The sequence below is a fragment of the Scyliorhinus canicula genome, chromosome 3, assembly GCF_902713615.1.
Source record: "Scyliorhinus canicula chromosome 3, sScyCan1.1, whole genome shotgun sequence".
Classification (NCBI taxonomy): Eukaryota; Metazoa; Chordata; class Chondrichthyes; order Carcharhiniformes; family Scyliorhinidae; genus Scyliorhinus; species Scyliorhinus canicula.
The window spans coordinates 174284171-174301930 of NC_052148.1; the positions used below are offsets into that span (position 1 = coordinate 174284171).

A 17760-nucleotide genomic window follows, 5' to 3' on the forward strand; every position below is an offset into this window, starting at 1 on the left:
CCCAGTAACCCCATCCAACACTAAGGGCAATTTTGGACACCGGAGCCGGACAACCGGAGCACCCGGAGAAAACCCACGCACACACAGGGAGGATGTGCAGACTCCGTACAGACAGTGACCCAAGCCGGAATCGGACCTGGGACCCTGGAGCTGTGAAGCAATTGTGCTATCCACAATGCTACCGTGCTGCCCCTAAGGTGGAGGTATGGGCTGAAGTAGGGTGCTCTTTCCGAGGGCCGGTGCAGACTCAAGTCGAATGGCCTCCTTCTGCACTGTAAATTCTATGATTCTATGATTCACTTCAAGCAGCGATTCACAGATTTGTACATTTCCTGTCTGGCAGCACTGGGCGGCAAGGTAGCACAGTGGTTAGCCAGCTGTTTAGCCCACTGTGCTAAGTAAATTGGTTGCTGCACCACAACCATAATTTTTCTTCTCAGTGGTTTTCAATTAACCTGTGCTTGGCACATCTTTATCCACACAGTTGTCATCACAAAGAATGGCAAGCATAATCGATCTTGGACCCTTACAACAATGATTGTCCACATTTGTAGCCACTTGCTTGCCATTCATGAGCTATATCCCTTTGAATTTGAGTTGCTAGCTCGATTGTCTCTGCCTGTCCTCTTGCACTTAATGGTGTGACAAGGGTAACAATGTGCTCAGAGCTTATGCTCATTATTCAGATGATTCAACCCTGTGAGACTGCATAGATTCAATTCGCCATGTTCCTAGTTGGCTTTGCATTGATTTTACTGAACGCATAAAATTGAGGCCCAGGAGTCAATTTGAAGTTTTCCAGTCATAACTATTGTTGATCCCTTGATCATATAATAATCTTTATTGTCACAAGTTTTTCCCCTCGTCGCCACATTCCGGCGCCTGTTCGGATACACGGAGGGAGATTTCAGAATGTCCAAATTACCTAACAGCACAACTTTCGGGACTGTGGGAGGAAACCGGAGCACCCGGAAGAAACCCACACCGGGATGGGGAGAAGGTGCAGACTCAGCACAGACAGTGACCCAAGCCGGGTATCGAACCTGGGACCCTGGAGCTGAGAAGCAACAGTGCTATCTACTGTGCTACCAGGCCGCTCAGCTTTAGTAAACACACAGAACCTGGGACCCTGGCGCTATAAAGCAACAGTGCTAATCACTGTGCTACCATGCCATCCATCTTAGTAGCTTGCTATCTTAGTAGCAAAATCAAAGATGCCATAAGCTGAAGTATGTAACAATCACATTTTCCATGCAAAAGTGCTTAAAAAGTACTCACTGATTCACTGGGGCATGTTGAGATTCTGACTGATGAATAACTGATTGTGGAGGATAGAGGGAGCTGGAAAAAGGCAAAGAGCATAATTGTAGCTACTCTTTTGTGAGGCGGCATGGTAGCACAGTGCTTAGCACTGTTGCATCACAGCGCCAGGGACCCAGGTTCGATTCCCGCCTTCGGTCACTGTCTGTGGGGAGTCATCACATTCTCCCCGTGTCTGCGTGGATTTTCCCTGGGTGCTCCAGTTTCCTCCCACAAGTCCCGAAAGACTTGCTTGTTAGGTGAATTGGACATTCTGAATTCTCCCCCTGTGTACCTGAACAGTAAAGCCACGGTAAAGCCACATGCATTACGTTACTATCAATTGACTTATTACCATTGTGAAAGGCAAACCAATAAGATCAATATGAGTCATTTATTGTCCTCTCTACATGTACTGATTCAGGCATTGAGATTGCATGGATTTAGAGCTCATGAAAATTGTTGTTTGTATGTTTGCAGATCCCCAGTCATAATGGGAAATGGCTTAGTGAAATCCAAGCAACCACGAGAGCCGGAGAACCACATGGTGAACCTTTCCAACAACTCAAAGCTTTGGAGGGACTCTGGTGCAAATGTTAAAGCCACAGCAGAAATCCTGCAAAACAGATTATTAGAACTTGAACTGGAAAATAAAAGCAAAGGTGACCAATTGAACGAGAATGAGTGCAGGATACAAGAACTGGAAAACCAAATTATAAAGCAAACCCGGGTAATTGCTGAAATCACGGCGGAATTACAAGCCAAATGCATTCAGCTGAACAAACTGCAGGATGTAGTTAAAACTCAGTGTGGAATCCTTCTTCAGTCCTCACCATCACCGCTTAGATCTGCGAATAGGATTATGAATCAGTGCACAGGTTTGTTCAAAGACATTGGTAACAGAAGGCGAGGCGCTAAGGACGGTGTGTCTGCAGAACCCAGTACCAGAACATATGACTCCAACAAACTGCCAGAGTTCTCTTTGGAAAGAGCCAGGTTTCGAAAAGATTCAGGGTAATGGCCTGCCTTCCACATTGCTCTGCTTTTTTTGCAACGTGACAAGCACATATTAAAGTATTTTTGTTTATTAATATTTTGATCATACAGCATATGTGTAAACCTCGAAGATTAAGTATTGAGAGCGATTGAGAGGCATTCTAATTCTGAGATTCAGATGAAATCGTAAAATGCCAAAAATTAAGCTCAAGCAGTTTTTGATCTTTGCCAGATCCCAAGATTATCATTATTTATAGCTTCAACATCAATCCAAGTCCTATTTTCTTCATGTACTATGAACTTAGTGAAGTTGTTTTTTGATGGGCAATTTCCCTGCCAGATAGTTAACAGTGAGGTTGAGTGTCTTGAGTTGCAGGAAGTTATAGACAGGATGGCCAAATGGGTGGATACGTGTCAGATGGAACTTAACCCTGAAAAGTATGAGGTGATACACTTTGGAAGGAGCAATTTGACAAGGAAGTATACTGTGAAAGGTCTGATATTGGGAAGTTCTGAAGAACAAAGGGACCTTGGCGTGTTTGTCCATAGATCTCTGAAAGAAGAAGGGCAGGTTAATAGGAAAGGCATATGGGACATTTGCTTTTATCTATCGGGGCATAGATTCCAAAAGCAGGGAGTTCATGATGGAGCTGTATAGAACTTTGGTGAGGCCACAGCTCGAGCACTGTGTGCAATTCTGGTCGCCACATTACTGGAGGGCGTGCAGAGAAGATTCACCAGGACGTTGCCTGGGATGGAACATTTAAGTTATGAAGATAGATTGGATAGGCTTGGGTTGTTTTCTCTGGAGCAGAGAAGACTGAGGGGTGACCTGATCGAGGTGTACAAGATTATAAGGGGCATGGACATGGTGGATAGGGCGCAGCTGTTCCCCTTAGTTGAAGGGTCTTTATAAGGGGGCTCAAGTTCAAAGTGAGGGGTGGGAGATTTAGGGTGGATTTAAAGAAAATCCTTTTTTACTCAGAGAGTGGTGACGGTCTGGAATACACTGCCTGGGAGGGTGGTAGTGGCTGAAGGCCTCACATCCTTCAAAAAGTGCCTGGATGAGTACTTGGCACATCATAACATTCAAGGCAATGAGCCAAGTGCTGACAAGTGGGATTAAGTGGACAGGCCAGGGCCTTTCATGCGCCAGTGCAGACTGGATGGGCCGAAGGGCCTCTTGTGCACTGTAGAATTCTGCGATTCTGTTTATTTGAGGTGATTCTTTCTTTGCAAGTGGTTGTCAACACCAATGTGACACTCATTGGACTTTGTGCTAATACCTGAGAAATTCACAGTGAAGAAACTTTGCCCCAAATCTCCTGATATCGTGATCGTCGGAGACCGGATATATGTCTGAAGATGTACGTCAGGACCTTGTGGAAATCCTGATATGCAGACCTATGTGGGAATTGCCCTGGAAGCTTATACTTATGTTGGACAATTTCCCTGCTGGGAAACCTGCACAAGTGCCTCCAACCCTGAGCTGGAGTCTGAAACTTGGGAAAGATTCGCAGGACTTGCCTTGATGGTTACCCAGGAAATGTTTGACAGATTAAAAGCTGGTCTAACATCTGGGTAACTGCACAATTGATCACCCAATTACCCGCCACCCCCAGCCCAACTTGACTAATACCCCCTCCCCAAACCCCTGACTCCCAGGCTGGTCCTGCCTATGCCCTCAAGCTGACCCAGCTACTCCCCTGATCACCCAACTACCCCCTAACTACTTAACTAAAGTTCTGACCTGACCCGAATAGCACCTGACTACCTACACACCCCACTCCCCCTCCAAACCAAAACAAATTTATACAGGTAAGTGAGCAATTTTCAGTCCAGCCAGCTGGAGATTTAGTGGTTCTGATATTGAGCCATTATGACATTAATCACAAAACTGGTTGAAATTATTCACTGGATTAAAGTTACTGAATTCACAAATCGAGCATCAATGCTAAGAAATCTTGGAAAATAAGCGCCACGTAAACCTTATGTGCTGCGTCTGCGTCCTTAAACCTATACTCTCTGTATTACTATCAGATTTAACGTTTTGGGACAAAGTTTCCTCGTTTACAATTGGAGGTAAATTAAAATTCTGAACCTTCCATTGTTAGATTCAAACTCACATTTTCTGTATTATTAGTCCTGTAGCATAACCACTAGAGTACCATACATACCCTTATCCTGCCCTCACCTCCTGCTCATACGGTACTCCTCCACTACCTCTCTGATGTCCAGCAAGGTTTGCTTGTATATCATTTCACTAATATCTATCTGAGCACATCCTGGTACTTCACTTCTTTGAACTCTCATCTCAAGAGGACCCCCAAAGGGTTATACTTCATCTCCTTCTCCAAATCCACATGCTACCTCTTGATGACAGCATCTGTAGGCATGTGGTATGGGATGCTGATGATAATCAGCTCTATCTCTACACCGTTTTGACCAGTAGTAGAGCAGCATCAGCGTGCCGACTCATACTCAAGGTCCTGAAATTGTGTGGCTCAGATTCTCATTTGGTGGTTTACTCTGCTGTTGACACCACCTCCAAATGCAGGCTCAAGGTAGTTTCCATTCATGGAGCTCGTGGCCACACCTTGGAGATGGAATGGGCACCTGGCCTGTAATGCTGTCAGAGACACGACACAGCGCACTGTCACAGTGCGGGTTGAAGCAGAAAAATAACAATTCTAAATATAGGGTAGCATTTGCTCTGTAATTTTGTGGGCACTTTACGAGGTTCATGAGGGAACACATGTCTGCTCTCATGTCAGCAGATTTGGGATTCACTGGGTCAATGGGCAAGACGGGTAGAATTCCCAGAGTAGCCTTGGAACACTTCCCAGACACCATTATTCCCAGACTCACATGGATTGTTATGCTCACCACAAACTTTGCCCTTAACGTTGACTTACTTCCCATCCCTGAGCTTTCACTCCAGTTTTAAAAGTCTCTGTATAACCTTGGCATCCTGTTCAATCTCATTGGCAGAGGTTTGTCTGGCAATGGTTTGGCTGTACATTGTGTCGTGGGCGTTACCTAATCGACCAGGCAAGGATTGTGATCTGAACCCCGGAAGGAGGAAAGTCAAAAATAATTTAAATGCATCCCCTTATGAGGAGACACGAACAAAATACTGCAGGTGCTAGAATTCTGAAGTACTGACAGAAAAAACTGGAAAATATTTTGCAGGCCCCTTTCTTCAGGCCCTCTTGTGATTGATCAGTGAAAACAATAGTGTCTCTGATCCACTGACATGTCCAGCTCTGTCCTTTGAGTGCTAAGGACAAAATTATTGCTAATCTTAGCATCTGATTCAGTAGCATTATTGCTGCACACATACTGCAATGCAAGCCATCTGATTTTTTAAAAATTCCTGATTGTAGGTATAACTAAATGTAACAGGAAAATGTTAAGATTCAATTGAGCATTTATTGACTTTAACTAGTCAGTCCATCTCCAAATATATTAAGGAATTATTAGGATGCTAGATCAGACCCTAACATTTGTTAGGATGCCAGGCAAGAACCCCAAACAATTTTTTTAAAATTAGTAAACTGAGGAAAGGACACTTCACCCCAGGAATGGTGACTTTGACCAACACGCGTCTTTTATGTTAAAATAAACTTTAATTTAAACACAGAATTAATCACATTAACATCAAAGAAATAGTTTTACAATGAGCAGTTAGACAGTTCTTAAACACAAGGAAAAACTTGAACTTGCTATCTATACCTGCTACTAACTCCAATTAAGAAACCCATACAATTCAAATGGCACTTATAAATAAAGTTTTAAAAAATGTATTTAGAGTACCCAATTATTTTTTTCCAATTAAGGGGCAAATTTAGCGTGGCCAATTCACCTACCCTGCACATCTTTGGATAGTGGGGTGAGGTCCACGCAAACACAGGGAGAATGTGCAAACTCCACACTGCTAATGACCCAGGGCCGGGATTGGACCCGGGTCCTCGGCTTGGTGAAGCAGCAATGCTAACCAGTGTGCCACCTTGCTGCCCATTTATAAATAAAGTTAACAAACAGATTACTTGCTTAGTTGTGGAGATAACTTTGGGGAGAGCGACCCTTTCAAGAGCTGAACCAATACACTTCTGCTCAACCCAGCAGCATTTGGCAAAACTGCAGTTCAACTTAAAATCCTTCTCCCTTGTCAGACTGAAATCCTGTGGTAAACTGCAAAAACTACAGTCAGACCTGGCTCTTCCCATTAATTACATCATCTATATTACACTAAGATGCCACATGACCTGTGGCACCATTCCCCCATGAATTATTTACACTCCAGGCAATCTCCAGCAATCATAACAATGTTCCATTAGCCCTCTACATGTAAACAAGTAAATTATTAGAAACCATGGTGAGCTCACTTTTAAACAACTTCTTAATTACATAGACATAAAATGGACATAGAATTTACAGTGCAGAAGGAGACCATTAGGCCCATCGAGACTGCACCGGCCCGTTGAAAGAGCACCCCGCTTAAGCCCACATCTCTGTCCCATACCTAACCCAGCAACCCCATCCAATCCCTTTGGACCCTAAGGGCAATTTATCATGGCCAATCCACCTAATCTGCACATCTTTGGACTGTGGGAGGAAACTGGAGCTCCCAGAGTAAACCCACGCAGACACACGGAGAACGTGCAGACTCCGCACAGTGACCCAAGCCGGGAATCGAACCTGGGACCCTAGAGCCGAGAAGCAACAATGCTATCTACTGTCCTACCAGGCCGCTCAGCTTTAGTACACACAGTCTGGATGCCATAACCCAGGTTCTTTAATAATGGGCAGGATTCTCCGTTTGGGAGAGTGTGTTCTCCTGCCAGAGTAGAATCGCTCCTGGTCTGTGCTGGAGCTAGGGATTTCACCAAAGAGCGATTCACTCTCCCTTGTCATGCTAATTTATGCATGATGGCGAGCTCCTGGGATTCCATTTCAAATCCTGTTACCTGTTTTGGATGGGGTCATTGATGAGGGTGGCTGAGGGTGGGGTAGGCAGGATTTGCATTGTGGGGGGTGGCCTCTGATGAACTTTTGGGGCACCAACCTTGAATACTTATCCTATTGACCCACTGTGAGGTCCAATGCATCAGGGCAATGCTGGAAAATGCTTATGCCAATCCACGGCCACGTGAATCCTGGCCGAGCGGGCCAGGCATCACAGAGGTGCAGAGAATCTGGTGTCCAGACCGTTAATCAAATGCAAATGGGCTCAAATCCAGCCCAATATTATTGCAGCAAAAATACACCATAACCTAGGTTTTGAAAACCTTACTGGAACAGATATAAATATCAACGTTCATCACAGACTCGGGAAAGAATGTAGCCTCCCCTGTGTGCATTGCATTTTATTGAGCAGCAGATTTCCACAATCTCTGATTATCGAGAGTAATGTTTACCGGATTTAGTTACATCCTGGATTATTAATTTATTCTTGTGAAATTCTATTCTGATAAATATATATTAAACTGAGGACACTGGGTATTTATTGGTTGTAAACCACTGAATATCCCATATTAGTTCAATTTTGAATGTGTTTGTTAATTGTTCCTTTTCGTTTATTATCAGTACAGGGATATGCATAAATAAACCTAATAAAATGATCAAGGACCAATGCCTACGTGACATTAGCACATATCTGTGAAGAGCAATTTAGTCCTAACAGCTGGTAGCCAGGACTGTGAGACAACCCACACTGAGGACATAGATTTCCAGACCGCTCATTGTTCTATCAATATTCTGCTGGGCAGTATGCAAATAACAATAGATATAGCAAAAGTGTTCCACGCTCTTAAAATAGGTGACGTACCAGGCCCGGTCAATTGAACAGTGGTTAATCTACCTCCATTACAAAAAGGTGAAACGAGAGGAAGGGAGGAGATAAAATTATCTGAAAAGAAAAGAGATAATCCCAGACACAACAAACTAGTAAATTTGATATTATTTGTGGGGAATTATTTTGAAACAATTGTGAGAGATTTAGCGGGCGAACATTTGTATGAGTATACCATGGGCGGCACAGAAGCACAGTGGTCAGGACTGTTGCTTCACAGCTTGGGTCACTGTCTGTCTTGAGTCTGCACGCTCTCCCCGTGTCTGCGTGGGTTTCCTCTGGGTGCTCCGGTTTCCTCCCACAAGTCCTCAAAAGACGTGCTGTTGGACATTGGACATATTGGACATTCTGAATTCTCCCTCTGTGTACCCAAACAGGCGCCGGAATGTGGTGACTCGGGGCCTTTCACAGTTACTTCATTGCAGTGTTAATGTAAGCCTACTTGTGACAATGAAGATTATTATTTAAAAAATTAAAACACAAAGTGCAGCAGGTCACTGAGGAACAGCAAAGACGCCTTAACCTTTCAGGGGAGTTACATCATCATAAACATCGGGTAAATCTAATCATGTGAGTGCAGAATATGCTATTGTTTAGAATTCCAGTTTTGTTTAGCGGCTTTTCATTTTAGTTACTGACAGAAAGCATTTGGATTCATTTTTGGGGAAAATATATATGAGCACCCTGTGATATGACAAGGTGTGACATGTCTGGTAAGGAAAATCTGTCAGAATATGAGCTAGTGGGTGGAATTCTCTGCAAGGCCCGACGCCGTCATGAAACCCGGAGAGGTTCACAACGGCGTCGGAGGCCGCTCCTTGCCCCCTATTCTCCCCCCCCCCCGGGGGTTAGGAGGGGCGTGCCTTAAATCTCGGCCACGGGCCTTGTCGCTGACGTCAAGGCCCGGCGCACCGAGAATGACGCGGACGGCGCGCCTAATGACGTCAGCCGCGCATGCGCAGGTTGGCCGGCTCCAATCTGCGCATGCGCGGCTGACGTCACGAAGGCTGACAGCTCAAACCCGCGCATGCGCAGTTGCCGTCTTCCCCTCTGCTGCCCCGCAAGACGTGGCGGCTTGATCTTGCGGGGCGGCGGAGGGGAAAGAGTGCGACCCTTTGAGACGCCGGCCCGACGATCGATGGGCACCGATCGCGGGCCAGTCCCCTCCTGAGCACGGTCGTGGTGCTCACTCCCATCTCCGCCCCCCACAAGCCCCATACTCACCTTTGGCGTGCTTTTCACGCCAGCAGCGACCAAGTGTGGTTGCCGCCGGCGTGAACCGGTCGGGAACGGCAGGCCGCTCGGCCCATCTGGGTCGGAGAACCGCGGGTCGCCGTGAAAAACGGCGGCCCGCGATTCTCTGAGCCGGCGTGTCGCAAAACGCGACATGCCATTTGGGGGGGGGGGGGGGGGGTGGGAGAATCCCGCTATTCTCCCACCCAGCGTGGGAGCGGAGAATCGCGCCCAGTGTTTCCAGTAACAAGTGGTTTATACACTACCATGAAATGTGCCATGCAAGTATTTAATATATAATATTCCCCCATTTTAAATCTATATATATTCAGTCTTCATTTTTATATAAGGCTTTGATTTTCAAAATCAAATGTATTAGAATATTTGAGTTTCTATACAATATAGGCCGAGGAGCTGGATGATATAAAATCACTACTTTGCTACGACTGGTAAAAGGTTGCAATTATACCAATTGCAATTATAAGAATTATGGCAATTCTTACCATAACTGTGGACATAAGAATTTAAAATACGAAATAATTGACACAAACATATTGGAGAAACATATTGTGAAGTGTGTACAGATATAGGTTTTAAATATATTACTCGCAGAGTCACACACAGTGTTGCTGAATATCATAGAATTGTTACAGTATTGAAGGAGGCCATTTGGCCCATTGTGTCTTCCCTGCTCTCTGGGGAGTCATTTACCTGGAGCTTCTCCCTGAAGCTCTGCACATTCCTCCTTTTCAGACAACAATCCAATTTCCTCCTGAGCGCCTTGATTGAGTCTGCCTCCACCAAACTCTCAGGCAGTGCTTCCCAGATCCACTTGCTGCCTGAAGAAGGTTTTCCTTGTGTTGCCATTATTGCATCTTTTGCCAATTACCTTAAATCTGTGCCCACTTGTTCTTGATCCTTCTATCAGTGGGATCATTATTTCCCCAACTCTGTCCAGACCAATCATGATTTTAAATACCTTTATCAATCATCTCTTCTCCAAGCAAAATATTCTCAACTTCTCCAATTTTTCGACAGAACTGAAGTTCCTCATCTCTGGGATGAGGAATTCTCGTGAACCATTTCTGTACTCTCTCCGTACTCTGTCTCTACCACCTATGTGGTACCCAGAACTGGCTGCAATATTCCAGTTGACATAACTCCCTTGTTTTTATAGTCTGTGCCTTATTAATGAAGCCTAGAACACTGTATTCTTCATTAACCTTGCTCTCTCAATCTGCCCAGCCACCATCAATGATTCATGTAAATGTACATGCAGGCACCTCTGTTCCTGCAAGCCCTTTACATTTGTACCCTTTATTTTATTTTGTCTCTTTGCATTCTTGCCACCAAAATGAATCACTTCACACTCCCCTGCCTTCAATTCCATCTGGCACTTGTCCACCCATTCCACCAATCTGTGTCTTTTTGAGGTTCTACACCATCCTCTGCTAATGCTTCCAGGTTTCGTATCAACCGCAAATTTTGACATTATGTCCTGTACACCAAGGTACCGGTCACTAAGAGCGGGAACCCTAGAACTGACCCCGAGGGAGCTCCACTACATACCTTTCTCCAGCACAAAAAACTTCCATGAACCACTACATTCTGTGTCCTGTCACACAGCTCCTTCTCTCTGTCCTCCTTTCGTCTGCCTCTTTCTCTTCTGAACAAAACCTTTGCTTCCTGTTCGATCCTAATCTATTACTTTCTGTCTGTACTTTTTCTCTTGAATGGAAGTGGTTGGGGAGCCGGTTGGCAGGGGAGTGGGGGTGGGGGGGGGGTGGAAGGCTTGATATGCCAGGGAAAGAAAATAGCAACTGCTGCAGTCTGCATTTCGAGTGGGAATTATGAGGAAAATGTGGTCCTCAGCAATATTCTTCACTTCTCTTCCCAATCACTTGCACTTCTCACCAAGCCCTCACTCTTACTTTACATCCCTACTCATTCCTATTACAATCACACCCCTCGCCCTCCTACTCAGTTCCAAAGGAAACATGGCAACATACTGAAGACCTCATTACCCTCAAAACATTTTCTACCCAACCTTTCCATGGATTTGCTGAAAGAAGCGTTGGGCTGGATTCTCCGCCCCGTGACACCAGAAAAGCGGAACGAGATCGAGCAGAGAATCGGGCGTCCACCGAAAAACAAGATTCGCGTTCAGCGCTGAACTTGACTCCATGCTCCAGAGTCCCGCTTGTGGCTCCAGTGCCAGCGTTGGCATGCAAAACTGGCATATATGCGTTAACATACAATTACCGGATTTGACTCAGTATTCTCCAGGCCTCAGTGATGCTCTGCCCCTGTCAGTCGGACGTCCCATGAGCACGGTTTACAACAGGTATTTAAAAACGGGGACTGGGTTTTTGAGGGGGAGAGAGAAGGTAAGAAAAATATTTAGAGTGTTATAAATCGTTAAAAATTGTATCGCTTGCTGGTGTGTTGCTGCCAGATCTGGGGGAATAACGTGGATCAACCTGGAGATGGCGTAGTGGACTCGGGGTCTCCCTCTCATGATCTGGGTAGCCGGGCGTGGACTGCCATTGCTACAGTATTTCTTTAAAAAGACACCATTGCGTTCAAGTTACACCCCTGGCTGCTTACTCTGATGACTGTTCACTGTGTCCTGTAAATGTTCACAGAGCATCTGGTCATTTGGGAGCACACCCAGACCACCCCTCTGGAACCCCGCAGACCGCAGCTGACCTGTCACCAGAATTAGTGTGGCCGTGAGGTCCTTCCAGGTGCTGAGTGGGAACCTCACCAGGATCTCACTGAGCTCGGTGCACAGGTGCGTCCACAATGTCACGGAGACCTAAATGCCCAGGCAGATTAATACATCCACTTCAAGGATGCCAGGGCAGCAGGGTTCTCATCATTGCCAACATGGCCCAGGTACAGGGGTTGATCGATGTTGTCCTATGAGCATCCGCAGATGACAGGCTGCTCTTCACAAACAAAAAGGGGATCCATTTGATGAACCAGCAGCTGGTGTGTGACAATCAGATGTGCATCATGTACGTCTGCGCCTGATACCTGGGCAGTGTGCACGACGCCTTTATCCTGGCACACACGACGATTCCCGGCCTCTTCAAGGTGCGCCATGGCTGGGGGATTGACTCCTGGGCGAGAGGTGTTATCCACTGCAGTCGTGGCTGATGAGGCCTATCCGGAGGACGACTTATGTGGAGACCCGCTACAATGATGCCCATGCAGCGACTAGGGCGTGATTGAGCGGTAGTTCAGCATCCTGAAGATACGGTTCAGGTGCCTGGACCGCTCTGGAGGGGCCATCCAGTATGGTGCTGGGAGGGTCGCCCTCAACATGGCGGTCTGCTGCGTCCTCCACAACATCACGCAGCAGAGCGGTGACGTGCTGGAGAAGGAGGATGAACACCAGGTCTCCTCCAATGAGGAGGATGCGGGGGAGGGGAAAGATGGTCAGGACATGGACCCCAAGCAGGCATGGGAGGCCGCACAATGTGTGCGTCTGGGCCAATGCGCACGGGATGCTCTGATCGCCTCCAGGTTCACCGACTAGGGCAAGGACTGGCCTCCTGAGCGTCAACCATGAATCCGGCTAATCCCACACCACTTCTCATTGGAATTTACTGTGTTCCATGTGGTGCTGGTGCTAGCCCTTCAATGGTCGCTGAATCAGTCCAGGTGTGGCAGCAGTTTTGCTGTTGTAGAAGTCTGCGAGTACTGTCCTGGCATCAATATATAGTCTCAGGAATGGAGAATACTGCCGTATAAACAGAGATTGAACAGTTTAGGCCAATACTCTCGACTGTTTGGAAGAATGACGGGAGATCAAATTGAGGTACACAAGATGATAAAAGATATGGATAAAGTAGACGTGGAATGGATGCTTACTCTTGTGGGGCACTCTAGAACAAGAGATAGAAGACTGGATTCTCCGATTGCCGACGCCAAAATCATGTTCGACAATCGGCCGGAGAATCCATTTTTTGCCGAAATCAGGGGTGGCGCTGTTTTTCGGATGCTTCGCCCCCTCAAAACCTCCTTGAGTACATTTCACGCCATTGGGACGGCCTTAGGACATCAACTGAGGCCCTCCCCTGATGTTCCACCCCCGATGGGCCGCCTTACCGACGGTGTGGGACACGTGTCCTCTCAACTTTCATGAACCTGGAGTGGCGGCTGCAGACTGTGTCCAGCAGGGCCACAGTTGTGGGGGGGGGGGGGGGGGGGGGGGGGAGGGCCGTTTCGCTGGCAGGGGGGGCTTTGGCGGGGTCTGGTGGAGGGATGGTCCGGAGGTGGGGAGGGGGTTACAGGGGAATACTATCTAGCTGGCCGGGTCCACGGTAGACCGGCGCCATGTTGTAAGGCGTGACCGCCGCTGGCCCCCGCCAGGCGTATGCACGGCCACGGACGCGGCCATTCTGTGTCCGTATCTGTAGGTAAAGCCTGGGGCTTTACATGGCGTGGCTGCTTGCTGCCCACCGGGTGGAGCATCGGTGCGGGGGAGCCACTAACCTTTTGGGCGTAAGACCATCCACGTCCTCCGGACATAGCCGCAAAATCGGAGAATTTAGTCCCGTAGTCTCAGGATAAGAAGTAGCAAATCTGTGGAATTCACTACCCAGAGTGCGGTGGATGCTGGGACAGTGAGTAAATTTAAGGAGGAATTAGACAGATTTGTAATTAGTAATGGGTTGAAGAGTTATGGAGAACGGGCAGGACAGGGGAGTCAAGGCCAGGATGAGATCAGTCATGATCGAATGGTGGAGCAGACTTGATGGGCCAAATGGCCTAATTCTGCTCCTATATCTTATGAACTATTTATGTCTTTCTCTCTGGCCCTCAGGGCTGGATTTTCATTCACTGCTCCTGATGTTGCCATTGAGCTGAAATGTGGGTTGGGAGCCTGGAAATACCAGCCACTGGATCCTGAGGGAAATTTTGAAGGCGGCGGCAAGTTAAGAGGCTTCAGGAACCCTCTCAGTTTTGGATGGCAGACGGGCTCCACAGCCAGGAGGGCCAGTGGGAATGCCTGAAGATCTGGGCAGCCACTTGGTACCCACTTTGTTATTCCTTTCTAGAGATGAAAGTGCCGGCCTGTTCAATCATTCCTGATTGGTTTGACTTCTCCGTTCTGGCATTATTCTGGAAAATCTTCTTTGCACCTCAGTGGACTGACAGGCTGGGACTATGGTCACTTGGAAAAAAGGTAGCTGAGGGGTGACTAAGAAAGATCTTTAAAATTCTGAGAGGTTTTGTTAGCATTGATACATTGACAATAGGTGGAATATTCTGGAAGCGAGCGGGTCTCAGCTTCCGGCTGGTGAACTGGTGAGAACCCCGTGTTGCCTCTTTTCGGGAACGCCCACTATATTTTGTGCCTCTTTGGCAATTGACAGGCCAGCTGCGTCCTTTCCCCCAGGAACAAGAACCTCAGGGGTGGAGGTCCCGCTGGCTGAGGATAGGCAGTCAGAGGCTGACAGCTCTTCTGTACTCAGCAGCGTCACAGGGGAAGCAGTGACAGCTGCCAGTGTGGTACCCATCCAAGGGATACAGCGGGCATCCAAGCACACAGGTGAGTGTTGGTGGGAAGGGAGTCGAGGGGTGAGGTGTGTTGGGAGAGATGGTAGAATTTAACAGCAAGAGCAGGCAAGAAGAAACACCCCCCCCCCCCTTCCGCAACCGGACGATGCAGGGTGCCTTAATCACGCACTGAGTGCTTTTGAACAAGGGACCTCCCCCACCTCAACACCCCACACCCCTCCCCCCAACAGAGTCGGGGTCCATAAGTAAATACACCAGGGTTTGCTTATGAGATTAATGTTGTTTCACTTCCCACAGCTAGTGGTGCTCAAGGTAGCCTTTCATCTGTTCCCATAGTAATTTTATTTCCCTGGAACAAGACACTAGCCTTTGGCAGAGGTTCACAGCTTGACTGGACGCCACCCAATGCTGACTACCTGGACGCCACCCAATGGGAGGGAGGTGGCGCAGCGATTAGCACTGGGACTGCAGCGCCAAGGACCCGGATTCGAATCCCGGCCCTGGGTCACTGTCCGTGTGGAGTTTGCACATTCTCTCCGTGTCTGCGTGGGTTTCACCTCCGCACCCCAAAAGAAGTGGAGGTTAGGTGGAGTGGCCACGCTAAATTGGCCCTTAATTGGAAAAAAAAAGAAGATCCAGGACTGTGGAAAAAAAGGCAGGCTCAGTGCCTACTCAGCAGAACGCAATCCAATTCTGAGGAGGGGCAGAAGGAGGAGCATTATATATTTACGTATGTTAGGGCTCCAATGCCTGTTTTAGATGGTTGCGTGGGATGCATGAAAAATGGTGCAACCTATTGTTAGGTAAAGTGTCTTTCAAATATCCTTGGAGCACAGGATATTGGTCATTGAAGTTGGCCCACATTGTTCCCATTTTAGGTCCATATTGAAGATGCTATATGAATGGGCTGGTTTAGCTCACTGGGCTAAATCACTGGCTTTTAAAGCAGACCAAGCAGGCCAGCAGCACGGTTCGAATTCCTGTACCAGCCTCCCTGGACAGGCGCCGGAATGTGGCGACTAAGGGTTTTTCACAGTAACTTCATTGAAGCCTACTCGTGACAATAAGCGATTTTCATTTCATTTCAATGGGCTTATTGTTGTGGCTGAAGTAATAATGATAGCTGATGCAACTACTTACCTACTGCCTTCAGCCGCTGAGCTCCACGTCCAACTAAAACTGATAGTTTGTTTCAGTCTTTTGCATAAAAATAATAGGATAAATTATGCTTCGTGAAGGACACTTTCTGGTGTAACAGGCTATATTGTTTCCATGACAGAATGAAGAAGCTTATAACAGAGGCCCTCAACAAGAATCAGTTTCTGAAGCGGCTGGAGACACAGCATGTCAGAGACATGGTGGAGTGTATGTACGAGAAAAACTATCAACACGGCGACTATGTTATTAAGCAAGGGGAACCAGGCAACCATCTTTTCGTGTTGGCAGGTACTCTCCATTGTGGAATTTTGTAACATTTTGGAATTTACTCTTGAATTTACAGCGGGGGAGGAATTATTCTAGTCACCGAATGTCATATCATCATGTGGGCAGACTTTGTGTGACCAATCAGCAGAGCATCCATTAGCCCTGCAGTGAGTCCATTTTGAGGGCCAGGGACCCGTTCCTGCTCAGTCCACAAGCCACAGGTAAAAATGTGCGCGATGGGCTGCTGAGACGCAGCCACTGCATTATCGCCCAGCTCCGTCAGCCTCCCGGCAAAAAAAAAGGTAGGTCTGTGGAGCTTTGGGGGAGGAGTAGGGTGAGGGAGTCTTGGCTGGTCTCAAGAACGGTAAATTCGAGGGGAAAACTAGAGCAGCAGTGCCCAATTTGGTTCGTGGGATCTGGGAAAGTGCCCACGTTCCTCGTATCCCCACAAATCCGGAAATGTTATTTTTTGAATTCTTTTTTCCACCAGTGCGTTCCTAAAATGCTAATTGGAGCCTTGAATATGTCACGGGAAAAGCTAACTTGACCACTTGCCTCAGGCAGGTAGCCCCAGGGGAACATTAGATAGTCACAGCGACAGCAGGCCCATTTCCTGCCCTTTTGCTGCACTGCTGCCTTTTTTATGAAAGAAAAGGAGAAAGGAAAACCTCCACTAAATATCTGTGAGGCTATCATTTAGTCAGTATTTGTAAAAAATTATAAACTAGTCTCTTTACTGTACATGGTGAATAGAGTTATTATTCCACACTATCAGTTTTCAATGAGCTAAAATGTAATAATCATGTAAAATTAAAGTCAGGAGTATCAGGGTGAAGAATTAATAATCTCCTTAATTCATAAAAACTAAAAAAAAAGACTTGAATTTATATGTTGCCTTTCGCATGATCTCCCAAAGCGTTTTACAACCAATGAAGTACTTGTTGCAATGTAGTCACTCCTGCAATGTAGCAAAGCTGATGGCCAATTGTAAACAGTGAACTCTCACTAATAGAAATGAAATAAGTGATCAGATCATCTGTTTTTATATGTTAGTTGCAGGATAATTGTTGGCCAGGACAACTGGAGAACTCCCTACTCTTCTTCATAATAGTGTATCTTCATAAGGATGTCCCAGAATCTTTTCTATCCACCTGGGAGAGCAGATAGGATCTCAGTTTAATATCTCATCTGAAGAACAGAGCCTCTATGACAGTGCACCGCTCCATCAGTACTACACTGGAGCCTGAATTTTACGATCGAGCCCTGGGACTGGGGCTTGAATCCACAACCTGCCAACTTAAAGGCAAGTGTCCTATCAACTGAGCTATGGCTTCTACATTTAGATAACATCAGGCAGGCCCCAGCAAGTTGGGAGGGTGAGCATTAGTACTGCAGAGGAGGAGTGCGGAGCAAGCTTGGGC

General features: G+C 46.8%; 1 protein-coding gene across 1 annotated transcript in view; it reads left to right on the top strand.

The window, feature by feature from the left end:
* prkg2 (protein kinase cGMP-dependent 2) overlaps nucleotides 1-17760 on the top strand; it is a 221626-nt gene that overhangs the window by 94162 nt on the left and 109704 nt on the right. Inside the window, exons 2-3 of the mRNA XM_038791780.1 lie at nucleotides 1780-2313; nucleotides 16194-16360. Coding sequence (XP_038647708.1) covers nucleotides 1780-2313; nucleotides 16194-16360 — 701 coding nt within the window. The remainder of the gene's footprint in view (nucleotides 1-1779; nucleotides 2314-16193; nucleotides 16361-17760) is intronic.